Genomic DNA, 11,380 nt, shown 5'->3' on the forward strand with positions numbered 1-11,380 from the left:
TTAAGATTAGTTTTAATACCTTGCTGCTATTACAGGGCAATTCTTTTCCAATTCTGTTCTCCCTGGTGGCCAAGCTTGCTAGTATTGCTTGCAGTGGGATTTAGTACTAAAGTAATTCCTTCTCTGTAGATGATAAATGGGCAAGATCAACCCAGTTTCTGTTTCCAGAAAGGTGGGAAGGGGAAGAGAAAGAAATGTATCAAATTCTAAAGGTTTTTCAGGAGTAGAGGCAGAGGCAGAAATAACGCCAAGTATTTCTACTCCACCCCTTAAAAATGCCTATTTAAAGGCACTTAACTGCATTAGACCAGCAGTTTCAATCCCCAGCAAAAGGTGATAAGCATGGCTGAGGAAAGGAAAGCCTTTGTAGATGAAATAAATAAAGCACTGGCCAAGTCCGAAGGCCTTTCCCTGAAGGATCTGCTGTTCTCCTACCGGGGGACTCCTTATCCCGTGACAGTGTGCAGTGCGGAGACCTTCCAAGCCCTGGAGAACCTGGAAGCCAGAAGGGACGATCTGGTGCTGGTGTCTTACCCCAAATGTGGTGAATACATTATAGATTACTCGCTGTAGTCTGTGATACTGTAACTAATTAGCTGACACCATGAGGAGGAAAATAACCAACCGAGGATGGTTTTACATTGTGGGGGGATATTGGGCACTTGTAGTACAACCAGAGGCAGCAGGTTTTTGTGCTCATTGTCTCTGTTATGTAGTCTGGTCTACTGTTTTTTAATATGGTTTATGTTTCTGAAGAGATAATATGTTTTAGCATTCACAACTATTTTTGGCTGAAGAAGTGGGAATAAAGTGTGTAGTTATTATGTATCAGTGGGGCAAGATACCTCTGGCAGCATGATAAACTGCATTCTGAAAAGTGTGTTAGTAATGTAATGCAGTGTAATGTACAAAAGCAATACAGTTATGCAGTAGACTCCTTATAAGAAGCAGAAAGCAGCAGGGCACGGCATCTTGCAAAATTGAAGCAGCTTCTTAGCATTATCCTTATATTCAGTATTGCTATTGGTTTTTGTTTGGTGATTGCAAAAATGATAGGCTGTGACATAGTGTGATTTGAAATCTTGTAGTCAGAGGTCTGCAGAAAGGATGAAAGAAGGATGAAAGGTGCAATAGGAGCTTTGGGGGGGGGGGAACACAACAAAAACAACAGCCAACCAACCAGCTGATTTTGATCAGTGTTATAAATGTCTTGTGTGAGATGGTTGCTTATAGGAAAGGGATGGGTTTTGTCAATCTAGGAAATCATTTCCAAGTGTTTCTGCCTTGAGACCCAAGCAGCAGAAACATAGGGTTGTCAGAGAAAATGTGGGTCCAGGAAAGGATTTCAGTGCAATAACATGGTAGCTGATGCACTCAAGTTGGTCTCTGATCAGGGGGCCCTTAACCAAGGTCTCATCCAGCAAGGTGAAGAGCACATACTGTTCCTGTGGTTTTGGCTTGGTAAGTTCTGATCTGGAAAGAAACTGTTGCATATTTAGGGGCTTAAGAAGTAAGCTTGTAGTGTTTAGGGTAAATATATGGCAGCTCTGAGACAAAACACTGAGCCAAGAGAAAGAGAGGGCAAATACAGAAGAAGGGAGCTGATGTAAAATGTGAAATATGTATCTTTGTTGTAAGGAACCTTTATTTCTGCTGGTTTTGAGTCCAGGGTTTTTACTGGACTGTATAAGGACAGGCCATTGACAAAGCTTGGCACCACAGCTTTGTCTCTCGGGGCTTTAACAGTGTCCTCATTCCTTTTAATTATTGAGGACTATGAAGGTTAAGTTACAGTGAAGTCTCACTGTATGAAATGTTTCCTTCAACTCAGGTGTGTGCAGTGGAGAGGAAAGCTCTGACTGATGCAGAGACACATTGATGAGGTGGGGCTGCAGGCTGATGGAGCTCCTGGATGCCAAGCTTCCCAGGGACAGGTCGTGCATTGAGAAGCCAAGATGGGATTTAGGGACTAAGAATTTTAGGTTTATCAGCTGTAGCTTTTGTTTAAAATAAAATCAGTGTTTGTGCACATGCAGTTAATACTGGGCAGATGGAGACATGGGTTTAGAGACTTTTAATGCTTTTGGCATTGGTCTTTATGTAAAAGGGAGATTGATATAAATTATATACATCACAAAATGTCTTACATATAAGTCTTACGGTATTTGGTGGTATATAAATAAATTCAGGTGTATTATAAGACATTGCATGCTGTGTACGCATTGCACACACATTACTGTATGAATAGGACACAGTCCTGAGCCACTTTATGTAACATCGGGTGGAAGAGCTCCTTCCTGAGAATAACTTTCAGCTGCACGCATGAGCTTAACGCTGTTTGCATCCTGTGTTCCCTGTTAGTGCCTCTGGCAGCTGCGTTCACAGGGGACTCGCAGCATGCTGGAGGCTGAGGCAGCTCCGCAGCTCCATCCCCGTGACCCCAGCGGGAAGCCTTCCAAGTCCCTCTGCAAGGACGTGGGGAGGGTGCCACAGGCGCGGTGAACACGCCGTTCCCTCGCTCTGTCCCACCAGCAGTTGGTGGGGCATCCGCAGAGCAAGGTCCCTGGGAAGCTGAGGAAAGCAGGCAGCACAAAGCAGCTGCAGGAGGGCATGGAGCTGGCCATGGAGGCCTGCTGCCCCAGCACAGCTGGTGCCCGGACAGCCACGTGTGGGGAGGCTTCGCCACGAGATCCTTCCCAAAGGGTCTGGTGGGTGGCAGCTCCTCTGGCATTCTTCTGGCGTGCACTTTATGGAGACAACAACAGGCACAACTGGGGTGGTGGCATTGCATTGATGACTGTTTCATCCTTGACCCAGTGCAAGGAGGGAGGGACAGACACTTCTCCACTGCAGAATGAGCAAAACTCCTTGCTCACTCCTTCCTTCTCCTACCAAGATCCTTCCCAAGTGTTTCTCCATAAAAGTCAGGCAAGCTTCCTTTATTGTCTGTCACAGATTGCTTTATGACTATATTAAAAAGATACTGAGTGCATCATTAAGTCAGTTCTACCCCCAGTGCTTTCCACATATCAATCCTAAGTGAGCCAAGAAGGTCACAGCTAAGAAGCCATTGAGGATCTCATTAACTGAAAACATTATTTTGTTTATAATCTTTTGAGAGCTTTAGTATTATCTGTAATTTGATGACTGTCTATTATGCTGAATTAAGCCATGTAATGAGAAGGCTTTGAGATCTTATATAAGGCTTTTTATTTTGTTCTCTGGGTTTCTTGGTCCAGGTGCGAACTGGCTTATCCAAATTTTAAATGACTTGATATTCACCACCGTCCAGACTAAACCTGTAAGCACAGAACTACCATTTATTGAATGTGGAGATCCAGATAAATACCAGGTTAGTGAAAAGAACCTACTGAACCACTTAAAGTCTCTTGTTTTCTTTCTCTCCCGCACCCCCGCATGCAAGTTATTAAAATGAAGTAATGCAGCAAGTAAAGATATTTCTCCCAAGAGGGGAAAAAGGATAATCTTGGATGACTAATGCCTTTTGATTAGGTTCTGCTTCACACTGGCAACTCTCACAGATCACTGCTGCACTCATGTAATAAGCCTGTTCTCACTTATTGTTCTGTTTATTTCTAAAGAGGATGAAGCAGATTCCATCCCCAAGGATTTTGGCAACGCATCTGAATTATGATTGCCTCCCCAAGTCTATTTTCAAGAACAAAGCCAAGGTGGGCTTTTTTTATTTTTATTTTTTTTAATTTTTTTTTTCTCTCTCTGCAAGAACAAGCCTAATTTTTCTGACAGTACCAACATGCAAGAATAATTCTCTGACTGCATCCTTTTCTTGCACCCATGCAGGTGTCATTGAGGAAAAGCAGCTTGGAGACAGTGGGAATCTCACGAGTCCTGGGCTGGCTTAGCACCTGCTGTAATACAGTAGCCCTAGGGGTGCATAAACAAGAACAGATCTAGAGGCTGTGAGAGTGCTCAGAAATGGCAGGGGTGTCATGCTTTTCTTTCTTATGCTGCTCTTATGCTCTGTGTAAAACAATGGTTGTGGATGGGAATGAAGGTGGCAGCAGTATCTCTGGGACACTGACTGTCTCCATGCAGAGCCATGCTGTTAAAACTTCAATATTTCTGGTTCTCAGTCACTGAGCAATGGCAGGTACATAGCATTTAGGAGATGTACCACAGAGGAAGGGAGGAGTTGGTTAAGGAATGAGGGTTTTATCCTTGTTCCATTAATATTTTTCCCTGTTTTATGTATAACATGTTTTCAGAAGTGTTTACACTTCTCTGAGGATTGCTGCCTCATAGGATTTCAAGTACATTATTGCCATGCTTTGAAAAATGGGATATAAATGTAGCAGCTGTGGTTTCCTGAAGGAGAATCAAACAGATTTTTGTAGCAAGGGGCTGGCAAATGTTTCCTTGCTATTTCCCAGGTCTTAGGTAGTTATGGGATAGTACTCTCTGACAATATTACATTTTTTTCCAGTTGTTCCTTTCTACAATTGCTCCATAACATAAGCAAATCTTAAAAGTGATAAGTGGTCTTTATTATGACTACATTATACATTTATTCTCAATGCCTTACCTAATAGTGAAAATATTCTGCAGCCTCCAGTAAGTTATTGATTGCAGAATGTTTGGTTATACTTTCATTTTGGTTGCCAGGGGAAATATGTCACCTACAACTGTTGACCTCTTTCTCCTACTCCAGATACTAGTGCTGTTTCGAAACCCTAAAGATACAGCTGTTTCATTTTTCCATTTCCACAACAATGTGCCAAGCGTCCCCAGTTACAGCTCTTGGGATGAGTTCTTCTCCGAGTTCATGAATGGAAAAGGTATTGCTATAGTTACTGAATGTAGCTGAAGGAGGAACAGAAGAAAATATTTAAAAACAACTAAATGGGACCAGTGGGAAAACATCTGTCTCATAATTAGCTTACTGGTGGCCACACCTCATGATAAAGGAGGCAGCTGAATGCCAGAATGGGGAGAAAGTCTAAAATATACTTTGCTTCTGGGTATTTTGCTCTTCCATGCAAGTGTGCGGGAGTCTCCTGGAAGCTTGATAACAGTATTGGGCTGAAATTATGTCACCAAGTGATGGAGGAAATGCTACAGATCTGAAATAGTAATGGAATGACAGTTTGTTGTCTTTGCTGTTTCCATGTAGGAGGCCAAACACCTCATAAGCAACCCAAATTTTAGATTTAGACTGATGTCTAACTTTGGCTTTTAAGAGTTATCTTTAATGACAATATAGAAATGGAGGGGAAGCACGGAGGAAATTCATATTTCTGTGCAGAAGCCACTTAAATTTACATTACACTTACAAAAGTCCAGTGGAAGTCTCCATCATTCTGTTGTACAGCAAGGTACCGCAGAACAGACAGGCTGTTCTGTTTGCTTGCGTAGATGTAACTGGTGGGTAACAGAAGGTGGTTCTTCAGTTAGAGAGAAATAAGTACCCAGTGATAAAAGAAGGTCACACTGATGTTTTTTTTGCTTCTTCACAGTTGGCTGGGGATCTTATTTTGACCATGCAGTCACCTGGAACAAACACATTGAGGATGAGAATACCATGATCATAACATATGAAGACCTGAAAGAGGTAAAGCAGGCACTGTACCAACAGGCAAAACAGATCTGAGTCTGTTCCCTGAAAAATTGCTGAAATTAAAAGCAATAAGCACAGGTTCCTGAAAGAGCAACATCAAGTATCTATTCAGGAACAAGTTGAGTCTGGCTATATGAAAGCAGAGCTCCAATATGATGTAGAAGACATACTGTGAAGGAAGATATTGTTTGTAGATGATAGCTATACACATCCTAGGTGGGTAGCTCCTTTGTCAGAGGAAGCAAATTATATGACTCCCCTCTCACTGCATTGTTTTCAGAATCTGACTTCTGGTGTAAAGCAGATAGCTGAATTCTTTGGATTCTCCCCAGCGGCAGAGCAGATCCAGTCTATTGTGGACAGGGCCACTTTCCAGGCAATGAAGGACAAGGCTCAAGAAACTCATGGTGCTGTTGGCTCAGTTCTTTTCCGCAAAGGTAAATTTGTTTACAGCAAACAAACAGCGTATTTTGCAAGGTTGGTGAATGGTAGCACTGCAGTTTGGGCAGACAGGAATTTGGATCAGTAGATGCTTAATCTTTGTGCATAATTTTCAGGGCTAGAAGTTAAGGAACATTGACTGTGCTTCAGGATGCTATCACTTGATTTCATCACAAGGGCCAAAGTTATTCAGTAAAGCCCTATATAATGTGATTAGCAGAAGTGCCCTACATGTAGTACAACCTCCAGTCATGGTATGCAGTGAGCACCAACTAAAACAGAGAAGAGTCTTATTTTGGCTTCTGTGAGTACTGGAGGTATCCTGGACAAAGTGCTTCCACAGATTTTTCTTGGATTTTCTAACTAACCCTTGGTATTGCGTAGGAACCTCACTCAGCACATTGAATCCAGACACTGCACAGGTCGAGCTGTGTCTTTTAGCCATGAATCAGGCTAGAGCTGCAGACTCAGAAAACCTCAGGCCATGGACTCTCCAAAACTAGATCAGAAGTAGACTGCAGCTTAGGGCAGTGTCTGGTTACAGCACACAAAGCTCTTGCTGTTAGAAGTGACATCTTTGAACATTCAGAGTTCTTTTCACATCAGTTGGTTCTGTTGCTAGTACTCTGCAGCTGCACAAAGCAGACCAGTAGCTTCCTATGTCCCCTTTATGTTCATATTCTGTTGAGGACATCAAAAGTAAAGCAGCAGAATATATTCTTGGGTCATAGACTCTTTTTTTTTTTAAAAAATTTAATTTTTGTTGTTCTTGTTGTTGTTCTTAAAAGAAGAAAAGTGAAAGAAGAAAAAGAAGAAAGAAGAAAATCCTGAAAGAAGATGAGATGGGATTTTTTTGTTTGTTTTGTTTTAAATCATACTCCTTGGTCCTTACTGTCAAGGGTATTATTTTACTTTTCTTTACGTTCCAGGTGTTGTTGGAGACTGGAAAAATCTTTTCACTGAAGCTCAGAACAAGGAAATGGATGCCAAATTCAAAGTGTGCTTAGAAGGAACCAAGCTGGGAGCAAAGTTAAAATATGATGTGTACTGCAAGGCCTGAGAATCTATAGAATAATCTTGTGTCCAGACAGCTTTTCATTCACTTTTATGAAATCAAAGAGAAATCAGAACAATACTTGATTTGAAACTTTTGTGTATCTGTGCAATTGCAAGCCTGTTCGTGCTGTCTTAACTTGCACAAGCAACCCTCACTCATACAGTTAGTATATTGACTGTACCAGCTTCTCTTAAATGACCTGTGGTTCTTTGGCTTCACTTGTTTTTTAAAACTGATTTTTGTCATGATTTCATGTTACTTAGTAGAATCCCGCGTGAAATATATATGTAGTATTTGAACATGCTGAAATCACTGGGAATGTATTCAGTATGTCAGAAGTGATTTTCCAAGAGATTTTTTAAAATAATAGTGATGTTTCTTGATTTTTAGATTTGGAAGTTCATAATATTTCAATTTAAAGTGAAATTTCAAAAAGTTTTGTTGGGTTTTGCCACTTTCTGTGTGTAAATAAATGCGAGAAAAAAAATAAAGGAACGTAGGTAGAAACTGACTCCCCCTTTCACCACAAATATTTTTCTTTCTTTTGGTAGTGTGAGATCTCATCCTGAGTAATTGAAGGAATAGGGAACTTGGACATGGAGGTTGGAGTCCACCTTCTGGTGGTGGCTTGCTTTGCTGCTCACCCAGGAGAGAAATTGGGAACACGTTGAGAATATCTGGTTTTGTACATGTGATTGTCAGGAGGACTCTGGAGCACTCCAGAGTAATCACTTTGGACGTTGAGGAGGTGAATGAAAAAGTTCCTGGCTGGTAGGAATGTGAGTAAGTGACTTCTTCACAGCATCAAGGCAGGAGGGTCAGTAACCATTTGGTTCACTTGGTGGAAGAAAGATTTTTTTAGATATGAGAAAAGGAAGTGTGCTACTTACATAACACTGGAAATACTTTGCATAATTGTCTAGGTTTGCCTAGGTTACTTTATGTCTGTAGATGTGGATTTGCTTTTGAAATCAACAGCTGTGATAACAACCATTTAAAATCAATAAACCAGAACTGGGGTACCAGTGAGGATTTTAGAGCAAAATAGAACATACCAAACCAAACCAGAACGAAGTGGGTTAATACCAAATGAGCAAAAGTTTAAAGTTGATGAAGCTTCCCAAACAAATCCAAGGTTCCATGTAAGTCCTTTGTAGATGCTGGGGGGGGTGGGGTGGGGTGAGGTGGGAAGAGGGGGGGAAGCAGCTGTATTTGTCATGTATTTGCCTGAGGTGTAATAGGCCCTGCTGGAGTAGTAGGTTAATGTCACTGCTAAGCAGTTAACAGAAGGAAGTTCAAAGGGTTCTGGTTGAGGATAATGTTGAGGAGCACTATTCCCTAGTAAAGTAGGTTGCCTGAACTACTAGATTAGTAACAGCCAGCCTATCTGCTTAAACTGCCATCTTTCTCTATTTAAGATTTTCATGAAGTATCCCAGGGCAGCTCAAGAGGAAATCCCATCTCAAGATGCTAAATAGACTACTCTTAAATTATTACACTCTTGGACCAGCAAGGTTACTTAAGCTAAGGTCACTTAGCCATCTGACGGAATATTTTATAGATGGCATTCTTACGTTCTTTCAGTCTGAGTTGCAGACTCTTCTCAGTATGTATTCACATATTCATTAATTACCATCTCTTAAAAGAGCATTAAAGAACAGTGAGTAGAAGACTATTGAGTGTGAGGGGCAGCTGATTTGTTTGCAGCTTTCTGTGTGTTTTATGTTCTGTTCTGTTAAAAATGATGCGGTAGGAAGACACAGAAGAAAGGTAAATGTCATTGGAGAAAGGGAAAATTTGTACCTCCCTTAAACACATTCAGGATAGAAAAGCACAGAAACATTTTCGGATGGTGCTATTGAAGGTCAAATTCAGTGGCCCAGAGTGCTTATGGCTTTTAACAGCAGCTAAACAAAAAAAAAAAAAACACAAAACACAAACCCAACAGAAAAATTAAACTCCATACTATGGAAAATCACTAGGCACACGTATATTCTTTCAGCCATACATATAGACAGCAATTTTGGTTTTATATTTTCCATTTATATTTTTTATTTTATAAATGTTTTCCCTTTTATACTTTTTATTATGGTACTCAGCAGTAAAACTTTAAGTGGTATTTTTGACAAACAGCATTTAAAGAATGTCAGATCATCTACCTTTCAAAGAAGAGATATTTTCACTCCCTAACTACAGTTTTTGATTTTTTTTTTTTTTTCTGTATTGGTGACCTTTTTCACACTTACTATTTTTTAGCAGTTGTAAGCATTTATGATATCTATATTATGGTAACTGCTAAACACTAATCTATTAGTATTTTTGACACCTCCATTTCCCATATGGGTTGCTCGATAACAATCATAAAGCAGGAAAGTATATTAAAATGATATTGCAAAACAGAAATTGGAGGTCTTATTGGAAAAGAGAAGCATAATCGTATCTTTTGCATGCAAGAGATGGCTCCCTTGCGTGTGTTCAGGGTGTCAATAACCCAGCCAAAAAGGAAAAGAATTCTGGTACTGAGTTGTAATAAAGGTAAAATGGGATCAAAGCAGACAGAACTGAGCTCAATTTTCTCATTTACAAAATGCACGCATTTTATATTGCAGCATTATGCAGTACATTAATTGGAAAGATAATTAATGCTGAATTACAGTGGAAGTGCTCTAAAAGTACAAGGCATGTATGACATCCACAGGAACATCAAATAATTCTTTTCTGTGGGTAGACTGGTTATTAGACTGGATGCCAAATGGATTTATAATGAAGGGGGATGTGAGACAGTCATACCAATCTTGTTATAATAGCAAATGCCTGGACTTGTATTCTAATGTTGTTTCTTTAGGAAAAGCCCTAACACTGATCTGAATTTTGTCTGAACGATCACCTTTGGTGATTAGCACCTTCTGTTCTGCTCTTAACACACTGCAGATCTTGGCAACATACACTGATGGTGTTGAAATGAGACTGATCAGTGGTTGTTCTGAATGTTGATATTGTCAGGACTGATGCAAAGGAGAGAAATAGGAAACAACATTATGAATGCAAGCATACTGTATCAGTGCTATGTCTAGCACATTGCTAAGGCACCCTGGTAAAATGTTATTTACCTTGTTTTTGGTAAAAGAATACAGTTGTCACGACTTGCTGTCACACTTTGGATAATATGACATAATTGCTGATAAAATAGTGTATAGATGTTTAGTATTGGCACAGTTTAAGTTGTAGCCTGTTACTTCAGTCAGCCATAACCTGTTTGTTTTGGCTGTGTTAGAAAGGTTCTTGAAGACCAGATCTTGTGGGTCCAAGTTAAATGACGGAGCAGGTAATGAAGTGACGATACTGAGCCTTTGCTCTCCCTGCTTTCCTTACAAAGCTGTTCAGATGCTAGAAGAAGAGCATGGTAGGGAGGTCAGGGCAAGGGCCCACCATCCTGTGTGTTTGGTCTTCTCATGCCAGGTGTTTGGCATCACCACCCAGCTTTGCAGCCAAGCGAGAGGCAGCTGGTGTTGGGAATGGCCTGAGTACTAACTTCTCTTCTCCCAGCTTCACAGAAACGTAACCAGTAGAAATGTGTAGGTGTTGTGCTTAGTCTTACAAATACTCAGTTTGCATCTGAATGGAATGTTTTTCATAAGAACATTTGGCTTCTGCAAAACCTTCAGAAGCTTGAGGAAGATAGAAAATTATTCTTTGACTATGCTCAAAATATGAGGCAGTCAGGAAATGAAAGGAGGCTGTGAAACTACTGTCTTGGGAGGGTTGTGTACTTGTGAATAGTATAAGCTTATTGACATATGCCTGTTGGTCTCCAGTGAGTTCCCTGCTGCTTTGCATTTACAAGCCAATGAAGCTGTTTTCATTACTACAACGCTCATTAGCGTTCCCCCAGCAGGTAAATAAGTCATAGTTTCATTATTGTGTATTTCTGCTATATCTGTAGGCAAAATATTTATATCCGGAGGAAAAAATTAAATATGAGATAATCTTAGACCTTGGCCATGTCCCACCAAAAGTAAAATAAAAAGCCCTACCAAACAACAACAGAGAAACTACCAAAACCAGCTAACCCCCCAAATGGGACGCTTACAGCCTTCCTTCTTCATGGCTTTTGTCAAGGCACAGACAGTGTCTGAAACAGTTTCTGCAGATTTCCAGACCACGCTTTACTTTTGTCCTTTGTGTAAGTATTTTCTGCCACGTACATTTTTCATTTTTCAATGCAGTCCACCCTCTTTTTTCCTGATGGCATGGAATTATTATTGTTTTCTGACTGTTACTTGTTC

At 40.5% G+C, this 11,380-nt stretch overlaps 1 protein-coding gene across 2 annotated transcripts; it reads left to right on the forward strand.

Annotated features, from left to right (window-relative positions):
* Positions 1-307: 307 nt before the first annotated feature.
* SULT6B1 (sulfotransferase family 6B member 1) lies at positions 308-7,601 on the forward strand. 2 transcript variants are annotated; one of them, XM_068676412.1, is made up of 7 exons: positions 308-544; positions 3,240-3,352; positions 3,603-3,692; positions 4,691-4,817; positions 5,496-5,590; positions 5,877-6,033; positions 6,967-7,601. In XM_068676412.1, exons 1-7 carry the CDS (start codon positions 343-345, stop codon positions 7,095-7,097), a joined length of 915 nt encoding a protein of 304 aa, XP_068532513.1. In that variant the 5' UTR covers positions 308-342; the 3' UTR covers positions 7,098-7,601. The 2 variants fall into 2 exon arrangements, with proteins under 2 accessions (XP_068532513.1, XP_068532514.1); XM_068676413.1 differs by lacking the exon at positions 308-544 and adding an exon at positions 1,208-1,461.
* The last annotated feature ends 3,779 nt before the right edge of the window (positions 7,602-11,380 follow it).

Source organism: Anas acuta, chromosome 3 (assembly GCF_963932015.1).
Source record: "Anas acuta chromosome 3, bAnaAcu1.1, whole genome shotgun sequence".
NCBI classification, from domain to species: domain Eukaryota; kingdom Metazoa; phylum Chordata; class Aves; order Anseriformes; family Anatidae; genus Anas; species Anas acuta.